This window comes from Ahaetulla prasina, chromosome 6, assembly GCF_028640845.1.
Source record: "Ahaetulla prasina isolate Xishuangbanna chromosome 6, ASM2864084v1, whole genome shotgun sequence".
Taxonomy (NCBI): domain Eukaryota; kingdom Metazoa; phylum Chordata; class Lepidosauria; order Squamata; family Colubridae; genus Ahaetulla; species Ahaetulla prasina.
Window position 1 is genome coordinate 111693724 of NC_080544.1, and position 16354 is coordinate 111710077.

The following is a 16354-nucleotide window of genomic DNA, read 5'->3' on the forward strand; positions in this document are numbered from 1 at the left end:
CCCAAGCAGGAGACCCTACACCATTTCTGACAGATGGCCGTCCAGTCTCTTCTTGAAAGCCTCCAGTGATGAAGCTCCCACAACTTCCGAAGGCAACTTCTGTTCCATTGACTGATTGTTCTCACTGTCAGAAAATTTCTCCTCATTTCTAGGTTGAATCTCTCCTTGGTCAGTTTCCATCCATTATTCCTTGTCTGGCCTTCAGGTGCCTTGGAAAATAGTTTGACCCCCTTCCTCTCTGGGGCAGCCCCTCAAATATTGGAAGATGCTCTCCTGTCTCCCCTGGTCCTTCTCTTCCCTAGACTAGCCATGCCCAGTTCCTTCAACCATTCTTCATACATTTTAGCCATTTGAACATCACGGAAAAGTAGTTCAATCTCACATAATAATATCATGTTGATCTTTTCTCTTCTTCCTTCCAGCTCAATGAGGAACTGCAGGCAAGATTTCCTGTTGGCAGCTTCAGCCTGACCTGGATTGGCTAGCAAAGAAGTTGGAAAAGAAAGCGATCAGAAAGCGACCAATTTGTGCCTCTTCTGGATCAATGCGTGGTCATAACGTACATAATTGCGGATTTCAGCTTTTTTTTAATTCTTATTTTTTCGGGCCAGCCGATTCCAAGACTCCACAAATGCTCTGTTCAATTTTTGTGAAAAATCAAGTGTCAAATTCTCCCCTACGGTGCGAAACGCACAAAATCAAGAGGTCGGCTGTGTTCACACAATACCCACCAACCTTTCAAACTATTTCCGCATAACTCTAAGTGAGCTTAAGATCTCTCTTAATTCCTTTTACTGGCTGAGCATCTTGGACAGAAAATCCAGCCCGTCTGGTTAGATTACAGCTTAATACATTGAATAAATAAATAGCCGAAAGTTGTAACCGGCTCAGGAGTCTAGTATGAATGCAAGCTGTGTGCGTTTCCTGCCTTAAAAGGGTTGGAAATAATGCCCTCGTAGTTGTAGTTACACCCTTGTGTTGAGCTTAAGTAACTAACTAGCAACTATACAGTAGTGGCTAAAATTGTGGAAATCTTTGGGAAAAGGTGTATTTTCTAAAATTAATAGAATTTAATAGAATTTTTAATAGAATAGAATTTTAATAGAATTTTTTTTTTTATTGGCCAAGTGTGATTGGACACACAAGGAATTTGTCTTGGTGCATATGCTCTCAGTGTACATAAAAGAAAAGATACGTTCATCAAGAATCATAAGGTACAACACACTTAATGATAGAGTACAAATAAGCAATCAGGAAACAATCAATATCAATATAAATCGTAAGGATACAAGCAACAAAGTTATAGTCATACAGTCATAAGTGGAAGGAGATGGGTGATGGGAACGATGAGAAGATTAATAGTAGTGCAGACTTAGTAGAATAGAATAGAATAGAATAAAATTTATTGGCCAAGTGTGATTGGACACACAAGGAATTTGTCTTGGTGCATATGCTCTCAGTGTACATAAAAGAAAAGATACCTTCATCAAGATAACAACATTTACAACACAATTGATGATCAATATATCAATATAAATCATAAGGATTGCCAGCAACAAGTTATAGTCATACAGTCATAAGTGGAAAGAGATTGGTGATGGGAACTATGAAACGATTAATTACCGTAGCTTAATCATAATTAATTCATAATTAAACGATTATGAAATTAGCGAATAACACCACTTTTTTTTGGGAATAGTACCATAAAATTATATATCAATGGAAAGATAATTTAATCAAGAATGTAATGCTATAACTTCTATGAAGGATTTGCTATTAGAATAGCAGTTACAGTATAAAGAAAAGTGAAACGTAGAAAAAATGAGATATATAAAAATTATCACCATAGAACAAACAAGATATACAAAAATTATCACCATGTCAGTTAATATTTAGTTGGGTAACCTTTAGCATGAATTATGGCCTTACAACGTCTTCCCATGGAGTGAACGAAGTCTCTGAGTTCTCCAGCTGTTCTAATGTGAAACCAAGATTGAATGATGGCTTCTATTAACTGGGTTTTATTGCTGGGTCACCTCTGACTAACAAGTTTCTTTAGTCAGCTCCATAGATTTTCCATTGGGTGAAGGTCTGGGCTATTCCCAGGCCATTCCAGCAGTGGAATAGGATTATCTTCAAAAAAGTGGTGTTATTATCCATCAAACCTCAAAAATACACTTTTCCCAAAAGGTTTCCACAATTTTGGCCACTACTTTAGGTTTGATTGCTAAAAAGTCAGGTAACAAGGCAAAACAAATGGTTTTTTTTACTCCAGCAACTAAATTCACCAGGTCTAATCCCTTTGGAAAAGGCAATGCAGGTATTCCTTGACTTACAACCATTGATTTAGTGACTGTTTGAACTTACAACAGCACTGAAAAAAGAGATTTATGTTTCTTTTTCACACTTACGACGGTTGCAGCATCCCCATGGTCACGTGATCAAAATTCGAACCCTTGGCAGTTGACTCATATTTACGACTGTTGCCGTGTCCTACTGCAGCCGAAAATCTTTCAGGTTCAAGGGCCAAGTCAGGAGGACGGAGTCAAGTGAGCGATTAGCCTGGCATCGTTACGTAGACACAAAAGGACAAGGTCTGATACACACAGACTGTTGTGTCTGCGCCCCCCGAGCCGGCCCTCCTGCCAGAAAGTGACTTGGAAAGTGAGGGGGAAGGGCCATCAGGACTTACCTCGGGAGCACCAGCTTCCCTGGCTCAGCTCCAGGAGCCAAAGGCAGGCCAGGTGGAAGAAATAACGAGGCCTCCGTCCCCTGACTCTTCCCCCCCCAGGCCACGCCTCCAGACCCGGCTGATGGCAATCAGGCCTGGCTGGACCCTAGGTTTCGTAGGCAGGAGAGGAGGGAACAACAGAAGCAGGGGTGGGGCAGGCCTAGGAACTGCTGTGTCATGGAGCCACACCCCACAGGATATAAAACCAGCGACAGCTGCTGTGCCTCTTCGTAGCAGGCAAATCAACTGCTTAACTAGAGCTGAAGTACTGCTTGTTCCTGGGTGACACATCGGCATCAAGGGAGATAACAGAGACACTTGGCAGACGCTCGCTATTTTGCTGCCAGAGCTGATAGTGCCGGCTAATTAAGCCATCACTCGGACGGAGGCGAGGGGGGACAGAACACAGACACACCTAAATGCCTTTGTGTCTTATCTGGTCTCTCCCAGGCAAAACCTGCCTGTCTGGGAAGATTCCGGTATTATGGGTAGTCCTTGACTTACAACAATTCGTTGAGTGACTGTTTGAAGTTACAACAGCACGGAAAAAGTGATTTATGACCAGTTTTCAGATTTACGACCATTGCCGTGTCCTACTGCAGCTGAAAATCTTTCAGGTTCAAGGGCCAAGTCAGGAGGACGGAGTCAAGTGAGCGATTAGCCTGGCATCGTTACGTAGACACAAAAGGACAAGGTCTGATACATACAGACTGTTGTGTCTGCGCCCCCCGAGCTGGGCCCCCTGCCAAAAAGTGACTTGGACAGTGAGGGGGAAGGGCCATCAGGACTTACCTTGGGAGCACCGGCTTCCCTGGCTCAGCTCCAGGAGCCAGAGGCAGACCAGGTGGAGGAAATAATGAGGCCTCCATCTCCTGACTCTTTCCCCCCCAGGCCACGCCTCCAGGCCCAGCTGATGACAATCAGGCCTGGCTGGACCCTAGGTTTCGTAGGCAGGAGAGGTGGGAACAACAGAAGCAGGGGTGGGGCAGGCCTAGGAAGTGCTGAGTCATGGAGCCACACCCCACAGGATATAAAGGCAGCCAGAGCTGCTGTGCCTCTTCGTAGCAGGCAAATCAACTGCTTAACTAGAGCTGAAGTACTGTTCGTTCCTGGGTGACTCATCAGCATCAAGGGAGATAACAGAGTCACTTGGCACGCTATTTTGCTGCCAGAGCTGATAGTGCCGGCTAATTAAGCCATCACTCGGACGGAGGCGAGGGGGGACAGAACACAGACACACCTAAATGCCTTTGTGTCTTATCTGGTCTCTCCCAGGCAAAACCTGCCTATCTGGGAAGATTCCGGTATTATGGGTAGTCCTTGACTTACAACAATTTGTTTAGTGACTGTTTGAAGTTACAACAGCACGGACCAGTTTTCAGATTTACGACCATTGCAGCATCCCCAAGGTCACGGGATCAAAGTTCAGGTAGCTCGGCAACTGGATCATCTTCATGTTGGTTACCTGGTGGACTTCAGCTCTGGGAGTTGAAGTCCACCAGGCTTAAAGTTGCCAAGGTCGAAGACCCCTGAACTAGAAGACCTCCATGGTCCCTTCCCACTCTGTTATTCTGTAATTCCTGGAAAGGGCTGGAATTTCTGCAGATAAGCAGGCTTGACTCTGGTTTGGAAGACAAAAAATAAAATAAAATTGAATTATAGAATGAATGGTGGGCCCAGCTGACATCCTACAGAACTGGTACCCAAGGCTCCACAAACAAATTTGGAAATAACCACAAGGGGAGGGAAAAAAACCCATGCATGACGGCTCAATTCTTCTGACATCTGGCCCAGGGGCTATTAATGGACTTGCGTCCTCTTTTGCAACGATCATTTATTTCCCCCTCCCCAAATGAAAATATTTCAGGCCCTCGGGCAATTCGTGTCCAACTGAACGGATCATCGGTTTGGCCAACGCTGCGACGCGACGCAGAAGATTCAGATCATTAATTTGGAAAGCGTTTGGAGGACTAGAAGGAAAAGTTCCCCTCCTAAACCAGATTATGTAACATACTGGTCACCTATTAACTCTTCAAGCAGTTTGGCCAAATTAGGAAAACAGATGGCCGAAGGTTAGCCCTTCGGTAGAAGGGTCACCTTGGAGAACCTAGAAGGTTTTCTGGTTCTGCTTCCAGATATTGACAACGATTCCTTGTGGCGAGATAGGCAGCAAATTAATAGAAATTAAGAAAGCAAAAATTCATCGCGAAACCATTCTCAACTGAAGCCTCTTTCTATCACAAATTTGGGAAGGAGAAGCCAAGATCTACAAGATGGAACAGCTGATTTTCATAATTCTCACTGATCCATAGCTAATAAATTTCAGCAGCAATTATTTCTCCCCAAAACTATCATGGGGTGACCTTCAACTTTATTTTTCATGAGGTTATTTTTAAAATAAATAAATCAATCCAAAAATACATTCCATTTTGAGCAGAGTTTTTCAACCTTGGACGGTTAAGAGATGTGGACTTCAACTCCTAGAATTCCCCAGCCAGCATGGAGACTCATCAATGCTAGAAGGGAGGGAGGTTGGAATAGGAGGAGGAGGAGGAGGAGGAGGAGGAGGAAGACTGTGGGGTTCTTGGTGCTCTCTGAGCTTGGTGGGTTTTCTGTAAACATTTCATGACCCAACTAGGGATCTTCATCAGTGCTAGAAGGAAGTGGGGTTTGTGGAGAGGAGGAGGTGGAGAAGGAAGTGGAGGAGGAGGAAGAGAAAGAAGAAGAGGAGGAGGAGGAGGAGGAGGAGGAGGAAGACTGTAGGATCTTTGCTGCTCTCTGAACTTGGGTTGTTCTCTTGCAGATGTTTCATGGCCCAACTAGAGAATATCATCAGTGCTAAAAGGGAGAGGGGTTTGTGAAGAGGAGGAGGAGGTAGGAGGACTTTGGGGGTCCTTGGTGGTCTCAGCTTGGTGGGGTTTTTTTGTAGACATTTCATGACCCAACTAGGTAACATCCTCAGTGCTAGAAGTGGGGGTGCAGTTTGCACTGATAATGTTTTTTTTTTAATTTGCATTTATATCCCGCCCTTCTCCGAAGTCTCAGGGCGGCTTACAGCGTGTCAAGCAATAGTCTTCATCCATTTGTATATTATATACAAAGTCAATTTATTGCCCCTAACAATCTGGGTCCTCATTTTACCTACCTTATAAAGGATGGAAGGCTGAGTCAACCTTGGGCCTGGTGGGACTTGAACCTGCAGTAATTGCAAGCAGCTGTGTTAACAGCAGACAGACTTAGTCTGCTGAGCCACCAGAGGCCCATGTTAACTGGTTTGGTGAGAAAATATCTGCAAGAAAACAACCAAGCTTAGAGAGCACCAAGAACCCCACAGCAGAGCTAATTGTGAAACAGCACAACATGCATGGAAATAAAAACTTAAAAAACAAACCAACTATTTAATAAGTCAAATGTTTGGTTCAGTAAGCATGTAAGAAGCCCTGATTTGTCCCTATGAGACAGATGGCTTTCCTTGAAGATGCATCTTCAATAAAATAACTGATTTTGTATATTCTGTGCGCCCCTACTTTCTGCACCCATCACTAACAGTTTACGTCTCAGCTAGCAACGGCCGTTTTCACGCAATATGTTTATAAGTCCTTCTTGAGTTCACGTAGTTTATTGAATGATAAACCAGCCAAACGGTTGGGTCTACTTTACTACCTAGGGCACACATTCATCTGGGTGCACAAATACACCCAGGGCTGAAATCCAGCAGGTTTCTGACAGGTTCTGGAGAACTGGTAGTGGAAATTTTGAGTAGTTCATAGAACCGGCAAATACCACCTCTCTGGCTGGCCTCAGATATTGCAGATTTTGCAATATCCTTCCCCCAGGAATGGAGAGAATGGGGATTTTGCAGTATCCTTTCCCCAGGAGTGGGGAGGGAATGGTGATTTTGCAATATCCTTCCCCCAGGAATGGAGAGGATGGGGATTTTGCAGTATCCTTCCCCCAGGAGTGGGGAGAGAATGGGGATTTTGCAGTATCCTTTCCCCAGGAGTGGGGAGGGAATGGGGATTTTGCAATATCCTTCCCCCAGGAATGGAGAGAATGGGGATTTTGCAATATCCTTCCCCCAGGAATGGAGAGAATGGGGATTTTGCAATATCCTTCCCCCAGGAGTGGGGAGGGAATGGGGATTTTGCAATATCCTTCCCCCAGGAATGGAGAGAATGGGGATTTTGCAATATCCTTCCCCCAGGAATGGAGAGAATGGGGATTTTGCAGTATCCTTTCCCCAGGAGTGGGGAGGGAATGGGGATTTTGCAATATCCTTCCCCCAGGAATGGAGAGAATGGGGATTTTGCAGTATCCTTCCCCCAGGAGTAGGGAGAGAATGGGGATTTTGCAGTATCCTTTCCCCAGGAGTGGGGAGGGAATGGGGATTTTGCAATATCCTTCCCCCAGGAATGGAGAGAATGGGGATTTTGCAGTATCCTTTCCCCAGGAGTGGGGAGGGAATGGGGATTTTGCAATATCCTTCCCCCAGGAATGGAGAGAATGGGGATTTTGCAGTATCCTTCCCCCAGGAGTAGGGAGAGAATGGGGATTTTGCAGTATCCTTCCCCCAGGAATGGAGAGAATGGGGATTTTGCAGTATCCTTTCCCCAGGAGTGGGGAGGGAATGGGGATTTTGCAAAATCCTTCCCCCAGGAATGGAGAGAATGGGGATTTTGCAATATCCTTCCCCCAGGAATGGGGAGGGAATGGGGATTTTGCAATATCCTTCCCCCAGGAGTGGGGAGGGAATGGGGATTTTGCAATATCCTTCCCCCAGGAGTGGGGAGGGAATGGGGATTTTGCAGTATCCTTCCCCCAGGAATGGAGAGAATGGGGATTTTGCAGTATCCTTTCCCCAGGAGTGGGGAGGGAATGGGGATTTTGCAAAATCCTTCCCCCAGGAATGGAGAGAATGGGGATTTTGCAGTATCCTTTCCCCAGGAGTTGGGAGGGAATGGGGATTTTGCAAAATCCTTCCCCCAGGAATGGAGAGAATGGGGATTTTGCAATATCCTTCCCCCAGGAATGGAGAGAATGGGGATTTTGCAGTATCCTTTCCCCAGGAGTGGGGAGGGAATGGGGATTTTGCAAAATCCTTCCCCCAGGAATGGAGAGAATGGGGATTTTGCAGTATCCTTCCCCCAGGAGTGGGGAGAGAATGGGGATTTTGCAGTATCCTTCCCCCAGGAATGGAGAGAATGGGGATTTTGCAGTATCCTTTCCCCAGGAGTGGAGGAATGGGATTTTGCATATCCTTCCCCAGGAATGGAGAGAATGGGATTTTGCAGTATCCTTTCCCCAGGAATGGGGATTTTGCAGTATCCTTTCCCCAGGAGTTGGGAGGAATGGGATTTTGCAAAATCCTTCCCCAGGAATGGAGAATGGGGATTTTGCAATATCCTTCCCCAGGAATGGGAGGAATGGGAGAATGGGATTTTGCAATATCCTTCCCCAGGAATGGGAGGAATGGGATTTTGCAGTATCCTTCCCCCAGGAATGGAGAGAATGGGGATTTTGCAGTATCCTTTCCCCAGGAGTGGGGAGGGAATGGGGATTTTGCAATATCCTTCCCCCAGGATTGGAGGGAATGGGGATTTTGCAATATCCTTCCCCCAGGAATGGAGAGAATGGGGATTTTGCAGTATCCTTTCATTGCAATCGTTAAGTTAGTTCTCCAACTTCTAACGAGTGGCACACATGGGTTTCTCCAGAGGGATACGAGTGCTTCAGATTGCACATTTCCACATATCTGCCTTTACTTTGCAGTCCTCGACTTACGACCGCAGTTGAGCCCAACATTTCTGCTGCTAAGTGAGACATTTGTTACGTCAGTTTCGCGACCTCCTACGCCGTTTCTGGCCAGAGTTGTTAAGTGAGTCACCGCAGTGGTTAAGCAACAGGGGTTGTTGAGTGAATCTGCCTTCCCCCTTGACTCTGCTGTTCAGAAAGTCGCAAGAGGGGATCACGTAACCCCGGGACACTGAAACCGTCATAAATATGAGTCAGTTGCCAAGCATCTGAATTTTGACCTTGTGAGGGGGATGCCGTCATAAGTGTGAAAAACGGTCCTAATTCTCTTTTTTAAATGCCGTCGTGACTTCGAACGGCCACTAAACGAATCGTTGTAAGTCAAGGACTACATGTCCTAGCCGTGAATTTAAAGGGACAATTCCTCCCCCCCCCCACAATCCGCTCGTCGGTCAGACTTCTAAACAGGTTCCCGCGTTCCCCCGCAAAAACCAATTCTGGAAAATTCCATGCTTCCAATAAACAAACTCGTAACTTATGAGTTCCGATGAAGAATAACTCTGGAATTCGCGCAGGGGGTGAGAAGACCCTGCAATCTCCTTCCATCTTTTAAAAGGACTTTTGAGATCCTCCTGATATCGGCAGGACGCGATGACGTCTATCGTCACATCCCGTTCTCGAAGTGCGTAGGTTATCATCCATGCTCCCTTTCATTGGCTGGTGACATAATGCCCTTCTTTGACTCATCGGGCCAAGAATGAGTGGCAGGTGATCCAAAGAGCCTTTAGCGATTCATGGTCTGTGGCCTCATCAGCGGATTTAATGGACTGGAGCAGAATTAGCATTTTTATGACCCTGAGGGACCCTAACTGGAGACTCAAATTGTTCTGCGCCTTCCAAGGATGTTTGAGTGGGTGGCTCACCTAAGCAGACCAGGTGACTTCTTCAAAAATTACACCTTGAAAAGGCTCCGGGAACAGGTAGCCCTGGACTTATGACCGCAATGATGGGGGAATCAGAATTTACACATGCAGATTGTTAAACCTGAATTGTTTTTAATTAGGTATCCTATCAGAAAAAATTGGGCCAGAAAAGTATGTCTTTAATATTACATGTCTTCAGCAGCGAGGCTTAGAATAGAATAGAATAGAATAGAATAGAATAGAATAGAATAGAATAGAATAGAATAGAATAGAATAGCACAGGATAGCACAGGATAGGATAGGATAGGATAGGATAGGATAGGATAGGATAGGATAGGATAGGATAGGATAGGATAGGATAGGATAGGATAGGATAGAAGAGAATTACAGAATAGAATAGAATAGAATAGAATAGAATAGCATAGCATAGCACAGGATAGGATAGGATAGGCTAGGATAGGATAGGATAGGATAGGATAGGATAGAAGAGAATAGCAGAGTTGGAAGGGACCTTGGAGGTCTTCTAGTCCAACCCCATGCTTAGGCAGGAAACCCCACACCACTTCAGACAAATGGTTGTCCAATCTCTTCTTTAAAACTTCCAGTGTTGGAACATTCACAACTTCTGGAGGCAAGTTGTTCCACTTTTAATTCTCCTCCCTGTCAGTGTGGAGTGTTGGCTATTCCTGCCAGCTTGGCGTCATCTGCAAATTTGATGAGTTCCCCATCTATCCCCTCGTCCAAGTCATTGACGAAGATGTTGAAAAGTAAAATTACATATTAAAAGTAATTGTGTTCTCTTCGCTGACGATGTCAAACTATTTAACACTACCAACAATACAGCTAGTCTTCAAAAAGACTTTGTATCAGAATGGTCTAAAACCTGGCAACTCCAAATCTCAACCAGCAAATGCTCTCTTACACATTGGAAAAAAAGAATCCAAACACTAAATACAAACTCGATGGACATTACCTTACAGATGACCCCCACCCTGTCAAAGACCTTGGGGTTCTGCCTTCTGCACATGCACCCAGCCTCGAAAACATGCCTAAATAAGACAGCATAGAGCTGGGGCCGGTGGGCAGGCTCATCCGCGATTTCCACTACCGGTTCGCCTGCATCGGTCCGAACCGGCTGAATACCCATCTCTGATCACATGACCCCGAGGACCCTGCAACCAGTATAAATATGAACCAGTTGTCCAGCATCCGAACGTAAATCTATGGACTATGGAGATGCTGCAGAGGTCATAACAGAGGTGGGGTTTCAGCAGGTTCTGACCAGTTCTGGAGAACTGGTAGTGGAAATTTTGAGTAGTTCGGTGAACCGGTAGGAAAAATTCTGACTGGCCCCGCCCACATCTATTCTCTGCCTCCCGAGTCCCAGATGATCAGGAGAAAATGGAGATTTTGCAGTATCCTTCCCCTGGAGTGGGGTGGGAATGGAGATTTTAGAGCATCCTTCTCCTGGAGTGGGGTGGGAATGGAGATTTTGCTGTATCCTTCCCCTGGAGTGGGGTGGGAATGGAGATTTTGCAGTATCCTTCCCCTGGAGTGGGGTGGGAACGGAGATTTTGCAGTATCCTTCCCCTGGAGTGGGGTGGGAATGGGGATTTTGCAGTATCCTTCCCCTGGAGTGGGGTGGGAATGGAGATTTTGCAGTATCCTTCCCCTGGAGTGGGGTGGGAATGGAGATTTTGCAGTAACCTTCCCCTGGAGTGGGGTGGGAATGGGGATTTTGCAGTAACCTTCCCCTGGAGTGGGGTGGGAATGGAGATTTTACAGCATCCTTCCCCTGGAGTGGGGTGGGAATGGGGATTTTGCAGCGTCCTTCCCCTGGAGTGGGGTGGGAATGGAGATTTTGCAGCATCCTTCCCCTGGAGTGGGGTGGGAATGGAGATTTTATAGTATCTTTCCCCTGCCACGCCCATCAAGCCACACCCATCAACCCATGCCACGCCCACCAAGCCACACCCACAGAACCGGTAGTAAAAAAAAATTGAAACCCACCTCTGGGTCCTAAGTGTGAAAAATGGTGCTAAGTCACTTTTTTCAGTGCACGTTGTAACTTTGAACGGTCACTAAGCGAACTTTTGTAAGTGGAGGCCTACCGGTTTATAATTTTATTGTAGACTGTGCAACGGTAGTACGAGATGATTTCATAGACTATGGGAATGGAGTGGACATAATATACCTTAACTTCAGCAATGCATTTGACAAAGTGCTCTAGTCCAGGGGTCTCCAACCCCGGCAACTTTCAGCCTGGTGACCTTCAGTTCCCAGAATTCCCCAGCCAGCAAAGCTCCAATGTTCCAGGGATGTTCACTTGCACGTCTCTGGAATCTGTGCAAGGCTCAGAGGTGTGCAAGCAAATGTTATGCTGAGGAAAGAGGTTGAGTCATTTTCTTAATTCAAAGAATCTAAAGGCTGAAGTTAGAGAGGAAAGGAATTTTAGAGACGGGGTCTCCAACTTTGGCAACTTTAAGACTTGTGGACTTCAACAGGCTCAAGCTCAATCCCTCCAAGACGGAGTGGCTGTGGATGCCGGCATCCCGGTACAGTCAGCTGCAGCCACGGCTGACTGTTGGGGGCGAGTCATTGTCCTTCGAAGACTATTTGACGGCCGTCTCCAGGAGAGCTTTTTACCAGGTGCGCCTGGTTCGCCAGTTGCGCCCCTTTCTAGACCGGGATGCCCTATGCACGGTCACTCATGCTCTCGTGACAGCTCATCTGGATTACTGCAATGCTCTCTACATGGGGCTCCCCTTGAGGAGCACCCAGAGGCTCCAGTTGGTCCAGAATTCGGCTGCGCGGGTGATAGAGGGAGCCCCTCGTGGCTCCCATGTGACACCTCTCCTGCGCAGACTGCACTGGCTACCTGTGGCCTTCCGGGTGCGCTTCAAGGTTTTGGTAACTATCTTCAAAGCGCTCCATGGCATAGGGCCGGGTTACTTACGGGACCGTCTGCTGCCATCGATTGCCTCCCACCGACCCGTGCGCTCTCACAGGGAAGGACTCCTCAGGGTGCTGTCGGCCAGGAAGTGCCGACTGGCGACACCCAGGGGAAGGGCCTTTTCTGTGGGGGCTCCCACCCTCTGGAACAAACTTCCCCCAGGACTTCGCCAACTTCCTGACCTTCGAACCTTTCGCCGCAAGCTTAAGACACATCTGTTTATTTGCGCAAGACTGGACTAGAATTTTAAATTTTGAATTTGGTTTTAATTGGGGTTTTTGTTACTTTTATTGCTATTTTAAATATTCAACCTTATTTAATAAGTTTTTTAATTGATGTTTTATTCTGTATTTATATGTATGTTTTTTATCAGGTTGTAAACCGCCCTGAGTCCCTCGGGAGATAGGGCGGTATAAAAATGCGAATAAATAAATAAAAATAAATAAATAAAACTCCCAGAATTCCTCAGCCGGACATGTCTGGTTTTTTTTCCTCTTACCTGCCAAAGTGGAGAGATTGCAGAGGAAGGGATTGCAAGAGAGTAAGCAAAGCTGGCTGAGGGATTCTGGGAGTTGAAGTCCTCCAGGGTTAAAGTTGCCAAGGTTGGAGACCCCTGCTCTAGTCTATGACATCCTGGTTAACCAGTTAGATGAGGGTTGGATGAGACGACAATTAACTAGATAGATAATTAACTCAAAAATCATACATACATGAGTAAATTCGCATATGAGTTGTAAAGATGGGTTCTCCATCTCTGGAGATCTTCAAGAAGAGACCGGACAGCCATTTGTCCGGAATTGTATAGGGAGTCCTCGAACTGCAACCATTCATTTAGCGACCGTTTGAAATTACAATGATCAAAGTGTCTTAACGACCATTTTTCACACTTACGACCGTCGCAGCATCCCCATGGTCGTGGGAATCAAAATTCAGATTCTCAGCAACTGTTTCATACTTATGACGTGTCCCAGAATCACGTGATCCGCTTTTGCGACCTTCTTGACAAGCAAAGTCAATGGGGAAACCAGATTCACTTAACAACCGCGTCAGCTAATTTAACAATGGCAGTGATTCACTTAACAACGGGTGGCAAGAAAAGCCGTAACTGGGGCAAAACTCCCTTCACGAAATACATTCTGGACTCAGTGGTGGCCGTAAGTCGAGGACTACCTGTATAGGATTTCCTGCTTGAGCAAGGGGTTGGTCTAGAAGACCTTCAAGGCCTCTTCCAACTCTGTTTTTCAGTTATTCGGTTAGATGGAAAGGACCTTTGTTTAACCTTAGTTCTTTCCAGCCCTCGGGTTGTAACCAGAGAAGAAACAGGGGGGGGCGTGGCTATGGGCACAGCCCCCTTCCCACCTCTTATAAGGACCCACGGATCCCATAGGACATTCTACTTGGTCCAATTGAAGGACCTCAGCCACCCTGTGGTCTTCTCCAGCAAAGTCAACGGCCTGGTCCATGGGAAGCCCGAAGGAGCTGCTGCGGGGAGCCCTGGTTGGATTCTGGGCATGGCTTTTGTGCGGTGAGTTGGCTTCTGCAGCGTTCGAAGAGGGAGGTGGGCATGTTCAAGATTTAATTCAAGACGCAATTGAGGGAGAAGGAAGGGCTGGAGGAAGGCCAGTGGAGAAGGAGGACTTTGCTAATCCGAGTAACAGAATACCGTAACATAGCTGGAAGACTCCTTGGAGGTTTCAATCAAAATAAAGCTGGAAGGGGCCTTTGGAGGTCTTCTAGTCCAACCCCCTGCTCAAGCAGAAGACCTCCAGGCAATTCCAGACAAATGGCTGTCCAGTCTCTTCTTAAAAACCTCCAGTGATGGCGCTTCCACAACTTCTGGGTGGCAAGTTGTTCCACTGGTTAATTGTCCTCACTGTTAGGAAGTTTCTCCTTAATTCCAGGTTGCTTCTCTCTTTGATCAGTTTCCATCCGTAACTTCTTGTCTTGCCTTCTGGTGCTTTGGAAAATAAATTTTCCAAAGCACCTTCCATCCTTTATAAGGTAGGTAAAATGAGGACCCAGATTGTTGGGGGGGGGCAATAAGTTGACTTTGTATATAAATATACAAATAGGATGAGACTATTGCCTTATACACTGTAAGCCGCCCTGAGTCTTCGGAGAAGGGCGGGATATAAATTCAAATAAATAAAAAATAAAAAAAATTGATCCCCTCTTCTTTGGGGCAGCCCCTCAAATACTGAAATACTGCTATCGTGTCACCCCTAATTCTTCTTTTCTTTAGACTAGCCAAACTCAAATCCTGCAGCCGTTCTTCGTACGTTTTAGTCTCCAGGCCTTTAATCCTCTTAGTTGCTCTTCTCTGAACTTTTTCCAATGTCTCAACATCTTTTTTTTTAATGTGGGGACCAAAACCAGATGCAGAATTCCAGGTGTGGCCTTACTAAGGATTTATAAAGTTGTACTAATCCTTCACATGATTTTGATTCTACGCCTCTGTTTATACAACCCAGGATTGTATTAGCTTTTTTTTTGGCTGCTCACATTTTAAGGGATCGTCCACCAGGACTCCAAGGTCCTGCTCGTAGTTATTGTTTAGGTCTTTTAGTCTGACTCCTTGATCAAGCAGGTCAAATGGCTGTCCAATCTCTTTTTAAAAATCTCCAGTGTTGGAGCATTCACAACTTCTGGTGGCAAGCTGTTCCACTGATTAATTATCCTTCCTGTCAGGAGATTTCTCCTAGGTTGCTTCTAATAAGCACAAAATATATATATATATATTTATTTACATTTATATCCCGCCCTTCTCCGAAGACTCAGGGCGGCTTACAGTGTATAATATATAAAACTTATAGACAAGTTTTAACACCAGAGTAATTGATTCGGAAAACGCCGAGTGAAGTTAGCACTTCTAGTTTCTATGTGTTGTGGTACTTGACAAGTTTTGGTAAAAGATGCAGAAAAAAATACGTTTTCCTGCAACTGGCATAAAAGCTCGGTTCACACAGGCATGATTAAAACCAGGTTAGGTGACAACCAGGTTAGTGGTTTCGCTTGTACTGTGTTCTAAACTTGGTTACTAGTAATGTCGGTTAATCTTTTTTGTAGCTGAAGGCGTTTCTGCAAACCTTTATACACGAATGTTAGGGTTAATTGTACAGCTTCTCAACTTACAACAGCTCCTTTAGTTGACTGCTCGAAGTTACAACGGGATTGAAAAAAAGCGACTTATGACTGTTTTTCACACTTACGGCCGTAGCAGCATCCCCGTGATCCAAATTCAGGCGCTTGGCAACTGGCGTGTACTTATGACGGGTTGCAGAGTCCTGGGGGGTCACGTGATCCGCTTTTGCGACCTTCTGACAAGCAAATTCAGTGGGGGAAGCCAGATTCACTTAACAACCATGTTGCTTAACACCTGCGGTGTCTCGCTTAACAACTGTGGCCAAGAAAGGTCGTAAAAATGTCGCAAAATTCACACACGTCTCACTTAGCAGCAGAAATGTTGGGCTGATTTGTGGTCATAAATTGAGGACTTACCCATACTGTAAATGTAGAAATGTACAATCTGAAGCCCCTCGTGTCCCTCTGGAGAAACCTATGTGCCACTCGTGGAAATTGGAGAATGTTTTTTATAAATAGCAGAGCATCAAAGCTCTGCCTGGGCAACTAGATTGCATCACACCAGTCTGGACTACTGCAGTGTGTGCTTTACGTGAAGTTGCCCTTGAAGACCTCTCAGAGACTGCAAGGGGAGTGCTACAAAATGCAGCGCTCTGTGTATGGGCAGAGGAAGTAGATGAAGAGTCAGTTTGGTCTAGGGGTGCAGGCACCAGGATAGAGCCCTGGAGTCTGTGAGTTCTAGTCCCACCATAGGCACGAAAGCCAGCTAGGTGACTTTGGGCAAGTCACCAGGATGTGGTGAGTTCTAGTTCTGCTTTAGGCATGAAACCCTGCTGGGTGACTTTGGGCCAATCACCAGGAGACAGTGAGTTCTAGTCCTGCCTTAGGCATGAAAGGAGGCTGGGTGACTTTGGG

The 16354-nt window shown here is 45.9% G+C and overlaps 2 protein-coding genes across 2 annotated transcripts in view; both read left to right on the forward strand.

Annotated features, from left to right (window-relative positions):
• Positions 1–857, forward strand: part of LOC131200677 (mucin-2-like) — a 16175-nt gene extending 15318 nt beyond the window's left edge. The window contains exon 5 of the mRNA XM_058187806.1: positions 423–857. Coding sequence (XP_058043789.1) covers positions 423–485 — 63 coding nt within the window. The 3' untranslated portion in view covers positions 486–857. The remainder of the gene's footprint in view (positions 1–422) is intronic.
• An 8276-nt stretch (positions 858–9133) lies between these two features.
• Positions 9134–16354, forward strand: part of MUC4 (mucin 4, cell surface associated) — a 38238-nt gene continuing 31017 nt past the window's right edge. Inside the window, exon 1 of the mRNA XM_058189165.1 lies at positions 9134–9164. Within this exon, the coding sequence (XP_058045148.1) occupies positions 9134–9164 (31 nt within the window). The remainder of the gene's footprint in view (positions 9165–16354) is intronic.